This window comes from Artemia sp. Qi Xiang Cuo, chromosome 9 (genome assembly GCF_049724085.1).
Source record: "Artemia sp. Qi Xiang Cuo chromosome 9, ASM4972408v1, whole genome shotgun sequence".
In the NCBI taxonomy this organism is placed as follows: Eukaryota; Metazoa; Arthropoda; class Branchiopoda; order Anostraca; family Artemiidae; genus Artemia; species Artemia sp. Qi Xiang Cuo.
Genome location: NC_142802.1, coordinates 53,688,025 through 53,708,534, shown reverse-complemented (window position 1 = coordinate 53,708,534; position 20,510 = coordinate 53,688,025). Strand labels below are relative to the sequence as shown.

Genomic DNA, 20,510 nt, shown 5'->3' with positions numbered 1-20,510 from the left:
ATTTGAGGACAGGTCATTTCCCAGGGAAGTGGATACAAAAATGTTATCAAATAATGTTGAAGTTGATCTCACAGGATCGACTCTACTGGGATAAAAATTGTGGGTAGAAGACCACTTGCTGTTACTGATTCAAAAAAAGTGTCAGATTCAATATTTTTACCAACATTAAGTAGGTTGCAATTAAAGTCCCCAAGAACTATTGCCTTTTTATGGGGTAGATTAATAGAATTAGAAAAATCATCAAATAGATTACAAAAACATGAGGTCGGAAATGGAGGAGGTTTATAAAATAAGGAGAGTATATAGGAATTTTGGCCAATAACTATGTTTACAATTATTGAATAAATACATCTGAGATTTAGTTGTGTAGAGAAAATAGTTTCGCACTCTGATAGCCTGGTAAAGTTTACATTCGAACGGATGTAAAGTGAGATACCCCCAGAACACTTTGTCAATCTCCTGGGCATATGGATTATTTGGTAACCAGGGAGTAAAAAATCACTAGTGTCATCATTATCGGAAAGCCATGTCTCTGTTAATCCTAGTACATCAAAAGGGCAGACACCATTAAATGAAATTAAATCTTTAAACTTGAGCCACTTATCCCGGATGCTTCTGATGTTGAAACAAAGAACATTAAGAGAATTGTTATTTACTAGTTTTGGCTTCACATTAGTAGCAAGATCGAAAATATCAAGGTATTTACAGCTAGCATTTGTTAAGGTACCAGGGGGGCTGCTTATAGGGTTGGCATGCTGATTATCATCTATATCGGGATAATTAAAAGCAATGTTATTAGAAAGGGATAAATTAGTTAAAAACGAAAAGTCACACATTAAATAGTCGTCAGGCGTTCTGATTGTGACTCAATCAGCCTATGTTGGCTTAAAACACTCTCAATTGGAATTTCTGCATTGAAAACTATGGTCTCGCCGAAGTGGGTTTTGGCCAAATTCTTCAGAATAATGCATTTCAACTGATTGGGTAACTCTAATTGGGAGATGAGCATAGAGGTAACTGTAAAGCTGGCTAATTTAAAGTACACGTTTGATTCGTCTTCCAAAGCATTTGGAGAAACTGTGTGAAATCTGTGGAGAGTAATTCCAGGTAGATTTGTCGGTCTTGATGTCTTTCCTTGCGCGGGATTTTCCGAAAGGGGATTCTTCAGAGTTTTTTGTGGGGCACTTGATATTAAGGGGAACCATGGATTAGTTTTATCTCGTATGAGATTATTCTGAAAATTTTCAACACTAGGAGGAAGCATTGGGAACTCTTGGTGTCCTGGGGGCTGCTGGTTGCCTGGGACCTGTTGGTGGTTCAGGGGCTGTTGGTTGCCTGGGGCCTGTTGGGGGACTCTTGGTGTCCTTGGAACTTGCATGGCTACAAAAGGGATTGGAAGTTGTTGCTCTTTTGCTATTCTTAGTATCTCTACCCTTTGTTTATATTTGGGACAGTTTCCTTTATCTAGGGACTGGTGTTTGCCCTTACAATTAGTACATATTGGGTCAAATTGACAGTTTGACTCATTAGTCCTTGCCAAGGCAAATCTTACAAATGTTGGAATCCTCTTTACAGTATTTATCTGAGTGCCAAAGCTTTAGACATTTAGTACACTGTAATGGCTTTTCTTTGCAAGGCTTGAAAGATTTTTGTTGGCCAAAGAGGAAAACTTTGTCAATATTAAATTGTCCTTGAAGCTCAAACAACACAGTTTTAAAGTTTGAGGTTTCCGGGGTTTCGCGACCAAGGGTATGGACACTAGAGACCGGAATGCATTCACCTTTTTCATTCATCAATGCTTCCATCAGGTTCGAGTTTAGAAACGATTTAGGGACATTGTAGAGCACTATCTTTGTTTGTATCGGGCTTGGGGACCACAGGTGGGCTGTGACAACATTTTCAACACTTTTTAGCTCCATTACCTTTTTCACTGATGTGGGATCGTTCAAAAGGACATCTAGGGATCCTGATCTGTTTATATTCATTTTAAAGTTGCAACGAATGGTCTTGAAGAGGGAAACTCACAACTTAGGTAGATCACGGTTGTTAAACATGCAATTATCAGATTGGGGAACTAGTTGAATAATTACCGGGAAATTGGCTGGATTTCTTGAAGAGTTGTTCGTGGTATCGGTTTGATGTATTATTGCTGAATATGGTGGACTTTTTGTTCTCTGTCTTCTACGCTTAGCCGAGTTTACTATCTTAAAGCCTTCTTCATCTTTTTCATTATCAGTTGTTGAGGGTGATGGACATTGGGTGGTATCCATGTTTAGGGTAAGAATACTCTTCAGAGAGGTCGCTGGTACATACGCAGTTGCAGGGGGGGGGGGGGGGTTATAGCAAGGACTTTTGAAGATGGTTGAAATTGTGACTTACTCATATCCCTATCAGGTGGTTGTTTTGGAGGCTCCTTTTTTCCAAACATTTGAGCTATTCAAACTCACAAATTCGAACACTAATTTGAAATTGTTTCTCAATAAATTCAAAATAATCAACAGTAACGAGAAAAGTACCAGTAATCTGGTTTAGTGTTTACTATTCAGTTGCCAAAAAATTAAATATTCACTATTTTAACAAAGTTAAATTGATTAGTGGGTCACCTTAAGTCGAAGTATTCACAAGCCTTATCAAAGAGAGGAATTATTCACGTTTTATTCACAGGTTAGGTTGCAAAATTGCAGGTATTCATATTATAAATAATTCACAAGAGAAGTCTTATCAAAAACTTGAATTAATCACGTTTTTGTACACAGGTTCGGTTGCGAAATGATAGGTATCCAGATTATGAATAAATCACAGGAGAAGTGTCTCCTCTGAACTCTCAACCAAGACTCCGATTAAGACTTTTCTAACATAATTGACTATTCTTGAATAAATAAGACCCCCCCCCCAAAAAAAAACAGAACAGAAATAAGCACTGAATAATCAAGTCAGCCTTCTAGACCTCAAGCTCTAATAAAAGAAATTATATTTCAAAGATTTTTTCTTTTACAATAATAGTAAATCAAAAATTGATGAAACTTCCAAGATTGAACATCAGTATACATTAAACAACCAATTTACTGTCGTTATGTTTCTTTTCCGTAATCTTAGTTTTTTTGGTTTCTCTTTTTTTTTGCTGTTTTTGATGTTTTGACAATAAAAAACGACACTCATCGAAATAATGTATTTTAACTGAAGCACAGACGAGGCTCTGTCCTTTAGAAGGCTTAAGAGGCCTTAGCCTTACTCCTCTTGTGGTAATTTATGTTCGTTTTAGGTTTGACTTTATTGTTAATTGTAATTTCTGCTCGTTTTTTGGTCTCATTTATTCATTCATGATCAATTATGTTCATTTTAAGTTTGAACCCTTATTTAAGTTTATTTCTGATCGTCTTTGGATTAATGTAGCTCTTTACTTGTCTTTGAAAAGTTCCCTTTTGGCAAAAGTTTTCTTTTAAATTAGATTATATGAAAAGGTAGTACAGTTTTATATATAGAAGAACAGCTGTTGACCCCTCTTATATAAAGGATAAATAAAACAGCTAACCTTATAGTTTTCCTTCTTCCATAGCTCCAAGTCCATAAAATCCTCTATATCTTCTTCTTCCATTGACTAAAAGACGTACAAAAGTAAGTAAAAAATAAGCATTTATAATTAATTTTAGCTAGTTAAGGAGTGAAAAAAGGAAGGGGGAGCATTAAATGTCGAAGTGCAACGGATATAGGCATATTGCCTCAACATAAAAAAGCCCTAGCCACAACAAATGTTTAATATGTGCAACTGAAAAAGCCTCATTTATATAAATGGCAATACTCTGGAAATAACTCAACCTTGGTTAAGACAACGTAGGAGAGGCAAGATGAGGAATGTATTCCGGGCATGGATAATGGGGGGGGGGGTGCAAACCAACCGAAATTTGGCAAATAATACAGAAAATGTATTGAGAGTACGGGACAACAACACCTCGAAATTTCAGGAGGGTTCAAAGGGTCTCTCTCTGATTACTTGCCTAATGTGGAACAGCTGTGGAGAACACGATCTGTACAACGAGAGCTGTTTAGAACAATGAAGTTAATAGTTGAGGAGCAGTAATTTTATTGATTGGTAATAGCAAAAAAGTTTTAAATTTGGAGGCCGCCCCCCTCAAACTCTTTGCACATTCTTACTGGTTAATCCTGACCTGAATCCAGCATATACAAACAAACCACTTGGATTTTAGCATCAGAACACATTTTTTTTCCGAAATGAATGAACTCGTGTTTTCTGTGCCTTGATTTTTTCTCGTCCTCATGACTGTTTGTGGACGAGCTAGAGTGACAAACTTTTTTATTCAAAACTAGTGAACTTTTCTGTACAGGTGAAGATACGTTACGTTTACTCCGAGTTTTTTTCAGGTAAAGTTACTTACGTATTTACTCTCGTTTATTGGACTATTAACCAAGTGACATCGTAACCATGTCCGTCGTCTGGCATTGTGTTCGATTTTGTATCAGCCCTATTAGTAATAACACTGCAGCCTCCTACTGTTAACATTACGTAATGACAGCTGACGACACTCTCTATGGCACCCAGCTGGCACAATGATTAAGGCAGAAAGTATTAATGCTTGTCTGAGGTGACTAAGCAATTTGAATAAAGTGTTTACGGGCAATTTTTATGTTTGGGTTACATTATAGTCACACTTGTCGATAAAATCTAGATTATACCCGACTATAACACCAATTATATACCTCACACAGAAAGATAAAAGTTGTACGATAATTAAAGAATTAGCAAAGAGCGTTGTCAAGATTTAGCGGCTGAAAGGATCCTTACTTTTATGAATGTTTAGTGTTGTTGAAGACATAATTTTACGATGAAGGAAACCACGTGACAAGAGGCCTATGCAAAATTTCCTCGAAACTACTATATTTCTATAGATAAATAGATGGTAGTAGTTAGACACCTTCAATACTTTGCTAAACAAACATGTGAATTTTACCTTGTAGCCTCGTTATGAAACTTCTGAATGACCTTCCTTGAAAACCAAATAATACATCACACATTATTTTATTTTTAAGGCTATTGTCAGGGTCAAATCCTGACGCTTCCTAGCAGGGCCGTATCCAGGATTTTTGTTCAGGGGGGTTTTACTAATTTTTGACTTTTTTTTTGGGGGGGGGGGGTTTACTAATTTTTGACTCAGTTTTCGACTAATTTTACTGATTTTTACCTAGGTTTTACTAATTTTCGACTTATTTTCGAGTTGGTCAAAAATTTCGGGGGGGGGGGGTTCAAACCGGGTAACCCCCCCTGGATACGGCCTTGCTTCCTAGGGTTTAGTTTTACAAGGGTATAAAAACCAGAAAAATCAAATGATAGCCTATTTTTTCATAGCTAAAAGACTGAAGAAATACACAGATTTCCTTTCGTCCACTTTCGTATCCATTCTTCTTTGCCTAACTTTTATTGTTATTATCTTTGTCAAGCTGAAAACTTCGGCTTGTATAATGACTGGTTACGAAGATCATACCAAAATACATGGAAAGTATGGTTTCAATAAATTATGTCACTTCTTCTTTTCAATTAGCTGCATCTGATAATGGAAGTGTTACTTAACGGTGGGATAGCTATATCAATTAATATTATTCAAGATGAAAGTGGATTAAACATGACAAGTGCGACCGTTACTTGTAATAGTTACGAAAGGGGAAATCTAGATTGTCTTGTCATTATATTGTGGTCAGTTGACAGAGTATATATATTATTATTGTTATTTACTTGAAAACTCGTCGTACAAAGGAAAAAGAAAACAGAGCAGAAAAAGAACGGACACAGCGCACAATAATAACCACAAATGACGACAAAGACAGTAGTGAAGATTAAACACTCACTTCAAAGTAGAAAAGAAATAGATAAATAAAAAAGACCTACCAGGTCAGTATTGGAGCCCAAGGACTTTGCTTATTTTTTTTTCTATCGCAAATAAATTAAAATGATATTAAAATCGTTTTGCGGAAGAGGTCAAAAATATTTTAGAAAATTTAAAAAAACAATAATTGCAATAATATATATATATGCATATATATATATATATATATATATATATATATATATATATATATATATATATATATATATATATATGTATATATATATGTATTTATTTATGCATACATATTTTTTTTTCTCGAAAACGGAACTATCTTTTTTTCCTGAAAATCGGCATATTACCATTTTACGGTGTGAAAAAAGGGTTTAGATAGTACACGACTATGGAAAAATTCATTTAGGGCCTTAATATGAGAAAAATAATTTGCATATGATTGATGTCACAAATCCCCAGACGTCCAATATCCTAATGGTTTTACTTTCTACAGCGAATAAAATAAAACGAATTTAAAGTTGTGTTGCAAAACAGATTGAAATAACTCCCTTTCTCTTCACCGAACAAATCTTGGTCCCATGGTATTTCTTTTTAAACTGAATACTACTATTACTAGTAACAACAACTCACCACAGCACCAAGCCACCTGAGGACAATACAGCTACGCGCGCTCCTATTCCATCCCAATCAATTCAAAGCCTTCCTCTTTACACCCTCCCAGGAAGTTCCCATTTCCCTTAATTCTTACCTTACGACATATTCCCACCCCAACCGAGGACGACCTGCTTTCCGTTTTGCCCTAGACGGTTGGCCGAAAACGGCGATCTTTAGCAATCTGTCATCCTTCATCCGCTCCTCAGAACGAGCCCTAGCTACCTCATTATAGCCCTTTCTCTCATTATAGCCCTAGAAAGTGGGATTGAACCAAACATTTCGTAGAGACTACTGTTTGAAATACGGTTAGTTATTCGGGAACCCAAAACAACCCGTAGGCAATTTCTCTAGAAAACATCTAGCAAATCTTTCTCCATTTTTGGAGCGCCTACGCTTCAGAACCATATTTAACCCCTGTCATCACTGTAGCTTCTAATATTCTAATGCTGGTTCGCAGACTTATCTTCCAATTCTTCCATACTTTTTTCAACTGTGAAGAAACACCCTGGGCCTTGGCTATTCCACTTTTAACACCTTCACTGCACCCACCGTCTTTACTTAAAATACTACCAAGGTAAGTGAAGCTGTCCACTTGATCAATCTTTTCGTCGCTCAGCTTCTTTTCATCTTCAGAATTTTAGAAGACAATGGAAAAAAAAAGGCAAATAAGTTATTTTTTTTTTTACCAAGGTCAAAATTAGCCCCACAATAAGATTAAAACCCTTTTGAACATTCTTTGTCTCTAGGTTATAATATAGCAAAAGGGACACAGTATAACATAGTTATAATATAGAGTTATATAATATAGTTATAATATAGATAAGTTATATAACATAGTTATAATACAGCTAGGTTATAAATAATAGCAAAAGGGACAAATAAGGTTTCTGCAAATGAAAACTGATAAAATGGAATACATAAATCAATTCAGCATGTCAGTTGACACAGAAACCTTTTATAACTCAAACTCCTATTTTTGCCCATTTCCTCCTTATGCACAGCGATATGTACCACAAATATATACCACATGGAGGCTATTCTCTTCTACATGATCAGCCATGCAATGTTAAAAGGAGTTCAAGAAACACCAATTATCCCCTTAAATAATTATATAGCTTAAAAGATGTTTTTTGGGATAGCTCTGGTTCGATGCATAGATTCCAGCATACTGAAAAAAGGCATGAGTACTAGCGCTACTTCCCACCGCCATGCATAAGCGTGTTCCACGCCCTTTTTTATATTTGGAAGGAGGAAAATCACACACTTCAGACCCCTCAATTCTCCCTGACCATCAACTCTCTTGACCGTATGAATTCATTAAGCAAGATGATAAACTTTAGCTCTTGGAACTTCTATTTTCAGCTTATCTTCCTTGAAGTAGACAGATCCGATCTTTCTGTCGTCCTGCTCTAACAGGCTTGAATTATTTCTTCGATCCAAAACCCTTCTTCAGTCAAGCTCGATCATAACTCTACATAAATCCCTGATGAGACCTGACTCAAATACGACTACCCGCTTTAACCTGGGCTCCCAAAACTCATTTGACACGACTCTGGAGGATCTAAATTAGGACCAGTAGGGGCGGCCGAAGCAACTTCAGACACCAATTACTGCCTTTAAAAGTAAGGCTTTATGTGGAACCAGTAAGAGTATTCTAACGAATATCTATTCAGCTCGTGCTACAAAGCTTTTAATCCTTTTGCTGCCGTTCATCAAGGCGACTAGACAAACATTTTGGCACCCAATTGGCACTGATTGCCTGACGAAGCCAATTCAAAGGAAAGAGAATAGGAAAATAAAAGTGCTCGGTGGTGCATATCATTCTGAAAGTTTGCCCTGGGTAAAAGACTAGTAGTCAAAGCTCCTGCTGGCACGGGTTGCCGGATGAAGCGGATTCAAAGGAAAGAAAATATGAAATAGCATTACATGGTACTGCATATCATTCTGGAACTTTACCCTGGGTGAAAGACTAGTAGTCGATTGGACACACTCATCCTATGTCTGGCTCCACGAAGCACGTAGAAAAAACAATATACTAAAGAAGTAATTCTAGACAAAGTCTACCTACTCTCGCAGCAGTAGGATTGTACTCCGTTTTGGCATAGAATTTTTTTTTGAAGCAAGCAACACCACCAAGTCTTTAAGGTAAAAGATAGCTTGTTTTCTTCTGAGTCTTCTTAATATCGTTACTAAACTTATTTTGAAGCTGAGGAAACTTATAGCGACTATTCCTAATTTGTATAATGAGGCTGAAAGGAGTAATTTACATGGACTGAACACGTTTATGCTTACTTAGACTGATTTCAGCATGTACATTCCTAATTTATTACCTCGGCATCTGCCCCACTAGTGATGGCATTTCTGAATATACAACTGATCTATGAAGAAAAAAAAAAATCGTAGAAAGCACTCCTAAACCATTTCCCTCTGAAACTAGATGGAACAAGTTTGTATATAAAGCTAAAAAATCTTTCCTGCTTTCACTTGGCCAGTGGAGTAGGTAAACACAAGATGCCGACAGACGTTCCGTGCAATTACGATTCCGACCCGACTCCTTTAATTTTAGTTTATATACCACTGACTCGTTTGAGTTTATGAGCTTAAGGCATCTGAATTAGAGTTCTGTATTTTAGAAATGTTGGTTCCCTGACTTTGAATATTAATAGTTATAATCACACTACTGTAGCTTTTTCATTAAAAAAATAAAAACTAATCTAGTAAAAAAAAAAGAAATGAAAAAAAGAAAGTATGTAACAATCAAGGGTAAAACTTCAAATGTGCAGACTAAAACAAGATACTATATGATCTTAAATTAGGTCATAGCTAAATAGAAACTACCCCAATAAAATAAAAAACAAGACAGACGCAATTTTTTCCTTGCAAAATCCAGTGAGTAAAAGTATCTATTTTGAGTCGACAATGTTAAGGCATTTACTTACGAGTCATATTGAGGGGAAAATGTGGAGGTGACTCCCACAAGCCTGATTTTGAGGACCCGTTTTCTTTTCTTTTCCGCTCATTTTTGTTTTCGATATATTTAGCGTAAAATGAATGAAGATGATGATGACGATATGATGACTTGAAAGGATCATGTATGGGTAATAAATCACGCCAAGTTTATCGCCACGGCTTCACGATACGGCGAACCGTGATACGCCACGGCGCCACGGCTTCACGGCTTGAGAAGAATGATAGTGGTTTGCATTTTACTAAGCTTTATCCTAAACAAAAGTAAAGAATTTTGAACACTGAAAAAACATTCGACTAAAGATTTCAGTTTTTTTTTTTTTAATTTAGATTCTATTGAAATATGACACTTTTGGTGAGATCAAAGCCATCTGTATGAAGAAAACACAGACTAGAAAAGTTTTTCATGGAAATTCCTGGCAAAGAGTAGGCTACATCTAATCTTGATAAAAAAAAAGTTACATATTAGTTATCAAAAAGAAATGACAAATGCTTAATACTCACTGAAACAATTTTAATTTTGGGGCTCTTAGAAAAACAACATCATAAGCTCTGTGGACAGCTACCATTGCAGTGAAGCTACACATATATTTAAACGAAATTTAGATGATTTATCACTAGTGGACTAAGTAAATTTTTGAGATGGAAAATAAATTCGATTAGCAGTTTAATTTTAGCGCATGACTATTGTAAACATGCACCAAAACAAGAATCTAAAAATAAAGTTAATAAAAAAAAAATCAATAGATATATCAACAACTAAGTTTTTGCTCAGAACATAAAGCCTCAAGTAACGAATTAAATATATTAATATCCCCCCTACCCGAAGAAAGGCTTAAATCTAGATAACTAATAAACTACCCCAAAACAAGATGACACATTCAAGGGTGAAATCACTTTGCGCTGAAGTCCTCTATCAACTTTCGAGAATGGATTTATTTTGAATGGGACAATATAATTATAATTTTATGGTATTTACTGTCTAAAAAAGAAAGGGAAAAAACTATATGGGATGAAAATCTGTCGACTGGGGCATATTTTAAAATATCATTTAATGCTGTTCAATCCTGCTTCTAGAGGAGCATATCATTCTGCTTTTCAACATTCCTAATTATAGAAGTTGGTTTGTTTAGATTTGTTTATGATGGGAAAAAATTCCCCCATTGTGCCATCTTTGATACTGTTGATTGATAGCTTGTAATCTTACATCTAAAGGACTATTTTATCCAGGTAGGTAATATTTGTGTCGTAACTTGCACTGTTTCTATTTAAAAACGTTATATTTATCCGTCCTAAGGCTCTTTTAAATTGGGGAAATTCAGAGTTAGTGCTAATCATACTGTGAATTGCAGGGTGTTATAGACAAGGCTCCAGATAATTTCTTTGTGATATAAATAAGATCTTCGTTCCTCAATGGTAATTGACCAATATCATTTTCTAGCAATTGTTGTGTATTTTTTTATATAGCCCGGTCACCTTTTCCACCCACAAAACAGCTATTACCATTAACATTGAGGAAATGCGATTTTATATTCATTTTAAATAAACAAAAGTCTCATTATGAAAATCTTCGTTCATCACTTTCAATATCATATATATTAACGCCTTAGCTCATATATCCCGCAATCGAGAATATTCAGAGATCTACAGACTACAGCAATCAAGACTATCATGTATCCAGCAAACCCAAGTTTACAGTCGAGTCTAGTGTCAAGCAGGGATGCCCCCTATCGCCCACATTATTCAACTGTGCGATAAACAGGATAATGAATAATGCCCTAAGAAATCCCAGGGGAGTTGTCTTTGGTCAACTGGATGGCTTTCTTCAATCCCTGACAGACTTGGATTTTGCAAACGATATTGCCTTGTTACAAACCACAGCCGACAGCTTACAAGACATGATTGATCATGTCTCTAAGACTTCGATGCGTACTGGGCTTACCAAAAACAGTTCCAAAACAAAAGTGATGGCCATTGCGCTCCATATCAAATCATCGTGGACGACAAACTAATTGAAAACGTCGACAAATTTAAGTACCTTGGGTCTATTTTAACACCGGATGGTGGAGCTGGTAAAGACATTACTGCCCGGATATCAAGGGTTTAGGGAGTCTTTACCAGTCTGAAAAGGGCGCTATGAGCCAGACGCGAAATCTCAACAAAGACCAAAGTCAGAATCTACATAGCATCTGTGTGAACTGTGCTACTGTACGCCTGTCAGACACTGCCACTAAAGCCAGTAAAAGCTAGAACTCTAGACGCATTCGATCCCTCCTGCCTTTGCTATATACTCAGAACCAGCAATAGGTTTAGATTTTTCAACGGCGAAGTCAGAAGCCACTGAAGAGCTATCCTCTATCATCAAAAGACGTCGCCTCAAACTTCTCGGCCACACCTTGCGCGGACCCAAAGGTAAGATATGTCGAAACGTCCTAATCTGCGAGCCAATACCATCCTGGAGACGACATCGGGGAGGACATATGAAAAATATTTGGCAAAAATTAAAGAGGACCTTGAAACATGGGGATGGTTCCGTAGGCATGATAAGAGATGGAACAGAGCGCTGGGGAAGTTGCAGCCGACAGATCAAAGTGGTCGTCGGATGTAATTCCAAAGTCCGTTGGTGTCGGGCGGGACAGTCCTCCGCCTGGTTCCCGCCGAAAGTAAGTAAGTAATTAAGACTTCAATATACCGAATTTAGAAATCCAGCAGAAACAAAATGTGAAGCTTAGAATTACATTAATAATGGCACTGGTGGATATCCGTATCTCCCAGCCAATCAAGTGAGGTTATACAGCAGGTACCTGACGCCAGTATTTCTCCGGGGTAATTTTACAATCAGCCAGTTGGTTCTCAATCATCCTCAAGAGAGTACATATTTTCTTATGCCTCAAGTCAAGTGAGCGTTTCCAATTACAGTGCATACAGTCAGTAGGTTTCATTAATAAAAGGTGACAAACATTATATGTAACGCAATAAGTATACCATAATTAAAGATAACTGATTGAAAAAATCATTGCTGGCATGCGTGTTGAACCCAAGATTCTCCGGTGAATAGGCAAAGCTACCCACCATGGACCAACTGACACACTTAGCCATCTTTTTACAGCTTTTTATTGTGAACTTTACAGTTCCATACAGATAAAATAAATTGGAATATTAATTAAAAACAGGATACGCTTTTTGCGGTACAGAAGTAAATATATAGAATTGTTTGTAGCAAATATATTAGCTACGATTAAGCCTGTGACTTCAATTTCACAATTGAAGATAATTGCTTAAGAATCACTGTTGGTACGGGAGTTCAGCCAAAGATTTACCGCTGGCTAGCCGAGGCTACCAACTAGGTTCTGTATTCAACTATTATGCCAAGTTATTAAATTTGTATGGACCAGCGACGTCTACAGTAAAAAACTATTAAAAGATTGCTAAGCGTCCCCGTTGGTCCATTGTCCGTGGTTTTGGCTACTCATCACGGAATCTTGGGTTCAAATTCCAAAGGTGCAGCGATTTTTCCACGCAATTATCTTTAACTGCTAAATTAAAGCCACAGGCTTTGTTGTTCTTAATATACTCTGCTCTTTTATGCTTACCGAATGTGCAGCACTAGTCCACAGTTTGTATATTCGTGTCTTCATTATATGGAACACATCCTGTATTTAAACTATTCCAAGTTATTTCATAAGTATACCCACTTTTGTCTCACGTTTGAGGCATCAAATAAAACTTTATTAGAAACAGAGCTTTTTTTTAGAGGGATTGGAAGGTGGGGTAAAAGGACTTAAATTTTTGTCTGTGGGAAGGGGGTAAAATATATTTTTTTTCCGGAGTAAGTTCTTTTTTTATACCTGTCTTCCCACAGGCTCCTTGGCTAGTAATGAATATTAGAAGACTTACATCAAATTGACTTTCCTTCAATCCCATATTCTTTCTTATTATGTAAAGTTTCTCATCACGCCCATATTCTTCCTTTTTGATGGTAAATCTCCAAGTCCAGGTGAGGTACCATTTTATATATTTGTACACAGTGTAGGGTAGAACTATTAGCTGCCATAGAAGGATGTCTCGCCAATCTGGTTTAGCATATCCACCCCTAAAAAAAAAAAAACATAATATGAGAAATAAGGATGACATTTTCACCTTTTCTAAATCCTTAAATTAAAATTTTAAACATGTCCTTTAGGAGTAGCTATTAATTCAGACTGTTTGATTTTTGAACCCCAAAATTCCATAAAAAGACTAGAAATTAGCAAAGAATTAAATTAATCGATAATGAAGTATGAAAATCCCTATAGTGAAAAAAAAATCACCAGGATAAAAAAATGATAAACATTGAAGTAGGGTCCTTGACCCATTTTAGTTCAAATTAACCCTTTGAAATCGAGAAATATTTAAGGGATATTTTCAACATTATAGCCAGACATTCAGACACTTTTTCTTACAATCCAAAATTTAGTGGTCTCCGGTAAAACCACTGATTTCACACTTAACTGCTCTAACTGTGTCCGAACAGCCCTATGTAGCAGTCACGAGGAAAGAGTATTGATAACTTGCTTGATTGACGATACAAACAGGTTGACAAGTTTACTTACAAAATTAAAATAAAAAAGACAAAACCATTGATTTACATTTTTTTTATAACAAATGATCCACACAATGGAACTAAAAAATCTAACTTTTAAACTCAAACCCTTTTTATATACATAAAAAACAAAAAACTACTGGCAACACACCAAAACTTGTATAAAGCTATACAAAACCAAGAAAAATAATGAGCACATTGGTTTTGTTCTAGCTTCAACGAGAACTGGCTTGTTCTGCTTTCCCGTTTCTGACGGAGGCGCTTGATCCTGCAAAATATCATGGTGCTGGGTTTTAGGCAACAACAGACTTCTGGGAACTCATTATCAGGGTTTCGTACTGGTGGTTCACTTGCATAATAAAATACGCTGCCTGTTCCCAACATTCGGACAAGCAGGGTCGCCACCATTAGTAGGATTTTACTAGATAAAGTAAAAAAAAAAAATCTAGTAAATTTAGAGGATAGAGTAAATTTCTCGAAATCTAGTAAAAAGTCATGATTTATAGTAGACGTAACTTTTGTTATTTTCACCTAATTCAGGGAAAAAAGTAGGGTTCATTCAGTACAAAATCTGATTTCGATTACGTTAGATATTATGGCTACTATTGCTCTCATTTTTGCGATTTCGCGTCAACCCTAGCGCTTAAAAATATCTACTTTTCTTTCGACTTCTTCCTGGTATTCGTTTTGAAAGGCAAACTATTTAAAATCTGGACTGGTATGCCGGCTTTATTTGTTTTCAGAAAATTTTCCCAGACTATCGTAACAGCCGCTGAGTTTGCTAGTCAGCCTTGTCCCTGTTTAAAGACGCTGCTAGAAACGAACTTTTTTCATACTTGCCCGAGTTCTTTCTGAATCACTGCAGCTAGCCCCATTCAAGTGCTGGAGCAGAGAGACTGTTCTCGATTTTGTAGGTCATCAAAACTAGAAACCGGAATAGGCTAAATGTCTCAAGTGTTTCGTCCCTGATGAAAACGAAACAACTTGTTCTCAGGTCATCAAGTGGAGTACATGACTGGGTGATCCCCAGCGATTTGACTCGGGCTATCAAGAATCGAAAACAAGAAGATCCCTTCAGTCAGAATTCGACACTAGTGGATACTTTAAATTCGGATGAGGCCGAGGACTATTAAAGCCTTTAAAGTGCAACTTTTTTAAATTGTGACTAAACACTTTTCTTCTTACTTTTCAATTTGTATGATTTGCCTGACCTGAAGAATATTGACACAATGTTATTTTTTCAAAACTAATTATTGTGTGTTAGCCTATATAGGTTTCTTTGTCTTGGCAGCCCTAGTCCAATTTGAGGCGCACTTTTTAATTTACATATTTTTACAACTAAACTGGTAGCCGATTACGTCATTTCCGTTCTAAAGTGACATAGATTGTATTGGTTTTTGATTCCCTTGAATACGAATCCAGAAAAAATCAGTAAAAAAAAAATCGTAAATTAATTCCTTTAAAATTTGCCAGAAATCTTTGTAGCAAACCTTATTTAAAGACCAGCCCAATTAGTGTTTTAAAAGTGGAAATTTCCTCTTAAAAATACAAAATTGAAGGATTTAGATTTCAAACCTAAAAACGGAAACTGGTGAACAAATTTCGAAAGCCGTCACTTTCAAACACACCTCAGATTATAAGCACTCCATCGCCTGAATTGCTTCGTGAATATGAGCTGTAGCTGTTTTTCTTCGTTGATTGTTTTTTAATTTTTCAATATATCTGAATTTTTGGACCTGAAGACCATTGATAAATTTAAAGCCGGGCTTCACCATCAGGATTTCCAGAATCTAAGATTCCAGACTATTGTTTGACGTCTTGGATACACCGCATCTGGAATATGAAGCCTATCCAGTAGAATATCCAAATAATAAAAAAAAGGATTTTAGGTTTCCGGAATTTTCGATCATACTATGAAAACGAAAGCAAAGAAGAAAAGAGAAAGAAAAAGAAGAAAAAAGGAAAAAAGATTGTGGAAATCCTATTGATTATCCTCCTATAGTAAAAATCGATGCATGATGGTGCGCGTAAAAAAAAATGATGGTGCGGCGGTGGCCGCAGGCATAAAAAAAGATTTTGAGCATTTAGTAAAAACAGATACAATTTAGCAAATTTTTCCTCTCAGAGTTAGTAAATTCTTCCAGGCCAGAGTTGCAATCCTGCGGACAAGCTTCATCTGTATTCTTTAGTTATGTTTGGGATTTTGGATAATATAATAACGGAGGTACAAACATTACAAACTAACAAACAAAATAAAAGCTGATAGAGGTTTTCAGCTTAGAAATACACCGAAATTTCCGCTTTTGTCAAGTAATATTGATACAAAATTCAAAAACTAGGATATTGGCTAACGTTTAAATTTATCAAAAACAAAAGAGCTCTTAATATCGAAGGCGTGGAATGTGAAGTATCACCCTGTTTTCCTTTTCAAAGGAGAGGCAATAACAAGAATAGAAACATTACGCCTTCTATGAGTTCATTTCAAGATCTTACGTGGGCTGAACACCATGGGCGTAGGCAGCATATTGTCTAGGGGGGGGGGGAGCAGTCGATAGTGTGATGGAGGGCCTTTTATCAACTGCTTTTCCAACCATCTGTTTTTTCAGCCATATATAATATAAATTTGAAGGTCTAGGGGGCAGCTACCCCCCCCCCCCCGCCCCCCTCCCTACGGCCATGCTGAACACCTCAGCAAAGTGAGATCCTCCTGCTACCGGAAGCCAGGAGTAAGATGCGAAAGCCTCCTCCTAACGAATCCATTTTGACACTATTTACGCCATGCATCAGACCCTTCATGGAATATGCATGTCCTCTCTTTACTGGAGCTCCAATCAACCACATCATTCCTCTTTAACATGTCCGAAACCGAGCAGTTCTAGGAACTGATGCCAAACCTCTGCAGTCGATCCAGAATCGTTTTGACGTTGCGTCAATGACAGTGTTCTACAAATACATGCATTGCCCTCCATCTGAGAAGGTATCGAAATTTGTTCCAGAAAGAATAAAGCCTTTGCGATCAACTCATGAAAATACAGTTCGGCAAAACTACCTTGAGCAGGATAAACCTCGCCAGAAACATTTGAGGACAAATTTCTCCCGACGATCCGTCACCACATGGAATGGCTTCCCAGTAGGTGTAATCCCGGAAAATGCTTCTCTTGGGGCGTTCTAGAGAAGGTATAATAAACAACTTAAAAGTAAAAAGCGAGGTAACTACCAGTACTAGCGGCATATCATCACTTGTGATCGAGCCGTGAGGCCTGTAATAAAAAAAGACGTAAATAATTATTTTTATTGTCATTGCAAAATGTTGTTACTGTATCACAGTTGAACGCACTGCTACTAACATTTAGAAAACCCTCATCAATTTAGTTATCAACTACTACTTCGAAATCAGATTTTCCGTGGAACACTTCTAGCTCTTCATGACTAAATACTTTACTCCTGATTAATCGTCCCCAACGCCTATAAGAAATCAATTCAAAATTTGCTTGTTTTCTAATCAGCAAAAAGCACCGCTTGTGAATATAACCTCCAAGTGACAGAGAGAAATCATGACAAGAAATATCAATATTAATTGAGAAATAAAGGATTCATTGGGAACGTCTCGCAAGACCTTCGATAAACTTTTTTTGCTCCCCAAACTCGTATAATGTAATTAAGAACTGACCAAGTCAAGGAAATGAGTTGGCTTGGAGTCTCACTTGTCTCAAATCTTAGCAACACAGAAATCATAGCTGCATTCTAATAGAAAGCCAAAATGTTTAAAGAACTGAGTATCTATTTTATATACGATCGTATTTTTTAAATTAAGTATGTTATACAGATTTTTTTGATTTTTTTGCTAGAGGAGTCAATATTGACCCTTCTAGCAAAATTTTCAGAAACACGAGAAAACTTCAAAAGTAAAGGAAAAAAGCGGAAAGCTACACTTTCTAAAAAGTACTTAAACCATTTTTTTTTCATGCGAAGTGTCATAACTACTTTAAAAGTTTGACCACATACAGGTGCAACGTAAAAGAGAAGATTACCCTTAAGGTGCTAACATATGGACAATACTTAGGGTCTTTGTAGGCAAAGTTTCGATATGATTCGTTTTTATTTGAATTTGTTCCTCCCCTCAAAATGTTGAGAGAACAAATAACATACAAATTACCCTACAGACAAATTACTGCTTATGTGCCTGGACTGTAGTCAAAAAATTAATAGCCCCCCGTGATGTGGAGCCCTAGAAACAAATGACTGCTTACGTGACTGGATTGCAGTCAAAACGTTCATTAGCATTATATTATGACATCCAACCGAAAAAAATAACTGCAGGAGAGCAAGAAGACGCAGTTCTTTGCTTCCCATACGCGGACATACTATGGCCTGCTACTTCCATGTGCATTGGTATTGCTGTAACATAAAATGAACAGTAAGTAGTGTAGGGGACCCAGTCTCGGCTATTGACAACCCTGAGCACATGTACCCACAGTAATGGATATTACCTGATATCCATTTTATCTTCAATTATTCGCCTAATTGTAGCTTCTTCTTCAGCCCGAACTTGCTCTTTTGTCTTCTTCAGCTTTTTGTTATACTCTGGCCATGCCTTGTCCAGTTTTGCTTGTTCAATAGCTCTGTTCCTATACTTTGGAATAGTAGTCAGGTATTTAACAGCCATCTCATAGTTCCTCCAAGCGCTATAATACTGTACACCAGATATTAATGAGATTAGAACAGCTATGACGATTCGAATGTCTATTTGAGGGGCTGCTCGTCGTCTGTAGTAACGATAGTAGTGGGAATAAAACTCGTCTGGATTGTCAAGCATGTAATCATAGTCGACTCTTGCCTCATCGTCTTTCAGTACTTCATACCTGGAATCAAAAGTAAACAAATATTACTACTAGGTTAGGTAACATTCAGTGAATTTGAAAAATTAAAAGAACAAAACTTCCTCAATTTTGCTATAAGTAAACATAAATTCCAAAATAGGTGGCTATTCTTTATATGAAATTGTGAATGATATTTCATCAGTTATCAATACCTATAATCTAAAATATTTTTAACTACCTTAATTAATCCGTCTATTTTCATATTAAGCCTTAAAACTCCTCAGCTACATTTATTTTTATTTACTCGTATTTAAAGCTGAATCCTTATGTACATTCCCTGCAGAGAGGAATCTAACCCTACTTGTGTCATGTTATCACCAAACACCCAAGCTTTTTTGGTGAATTTAGTTTGATACTTATTCAAACAGCCAAAGAGCTTGTCTGACAACGAGCAGAAAAAAAAAACAAAAAAAAAAACGAAGCTCTCTTATGAGGACAAGAAAAAAGTATTTTTACTTCTCCACCAAACGCAATCAGTAAATGATAAGCTTATGATTTTCAGTAGTTAGTATGCAGGCTTTTTAGATTGCCCTTGCTTTAGTGGCAACTCGGGCCTTTGGCCTGAATGTATATATTTAATATACACAAAATAAAGTTTACTAGGCATTGTTGCTCAGTAATTATTTAAAGTAAGCTGTGAATGTCTGAAATCTGGTTAATGTCAACATTCACTGGTGAATGTCCGAAATTCCTTTTCCTCAGCCTGGATTCAATTAGCTTTGCGAATCAGGTTTTTCAGTCTTATGCAAGCTTCGATGGTAAAAGTTAAGTTAGGTTAGATTATGTTAATTTAGGCTATGTTAGGTTATATTAGGTTAGGTGAAATTTGATTCTAAATATCAGAAATGGGTTAAAAACCTAATTTAAGCTAACAGCAGCTAGCCAAATCTATTCTAATCTAACCTGTCGTCGTCAAACCTTGCATTAAATTGAAGAAGTTGACTGGCAACGCTGACTAAATCCAAGGAGAAAAAAGGTATTATGGAAATTCAATGGTCAATTTCAACATTCACCAATTTTCGGACATTCACGGTAACATATATTTTTTTATTTTATTTATTTATTTGTAACCCATCATACAGACAACAAAAAAGACGGAGTACAGCAAAGACAAAAGAAAGAAAAATACACTTGAATAAAGGTAAATGCAGCAACTATATAACAGCAATAACTTCTACTAATGACAGTCGTAGCATGAACTATTGCTGGAGAATCGCATGCCACTGGTGACTAATCATTTTCCTGTTAAACTGTTGTATTTGTTTTTCTATCGTTAGCGTGGGATCAGCTATTTTGCATTTTCTGATCAGGTAAGTGTTGCGTGTCCAGGGTAGAAACCTTAGTAGGTATTTTGCGTATTTAAAGAATATCGACCGTAATTTGTGCTTCGTAGTTTGCGGGAAAGTTTGCCCGAAGGGGCTGAGGTACAAAAAGTGAGGGAGGACCAGTGCGTTGTAGAGTCGTGCTAGGATCATTCGGTTAAAGCTGAATTTCTTTGCTACCATTCGCTATATGCAAAGCTCGTTTGTTTCTCGAGATGCTTAATGAGTAATGCTCTTGTGTGCTTTAGTGTCT

The 20,510-nt window shown here is 36.5% G+C and overlaps 1 protein-coding gene across 1 annotated transcript in view; it reads right to left on the bottom strand.

The window, feature by feature from the left end:
* LOC148948808 (dnaJ homolog subfamily C member 25 homolog) overlaps window positions 1–20,510 on the bottom strand; it is a 40,548-nt gene that overhangs the window by 10,452 nt on the left and 9,586 nt on the right. Inside the window, exons 3-5 of the mRNA XM_089094094.1 lie at window positions 18,546–18,917; window positions 13,371–13,566; window positions 3,533–3,598 (exon numbers count right to left, since the gene is read on the bottom strand). Coding sequence (XP_088950220.1) covers window positions 3,533–3,598; window positions 13,371–13,566; window positions 18,546–18,917 — 634 coding nt within the window. The remainder of the gene's footprint in view (window positions 1–3,532; window positions 3,599–13,370; window positions 13,567–18,545; window positions 18,918–20,510) is intronic.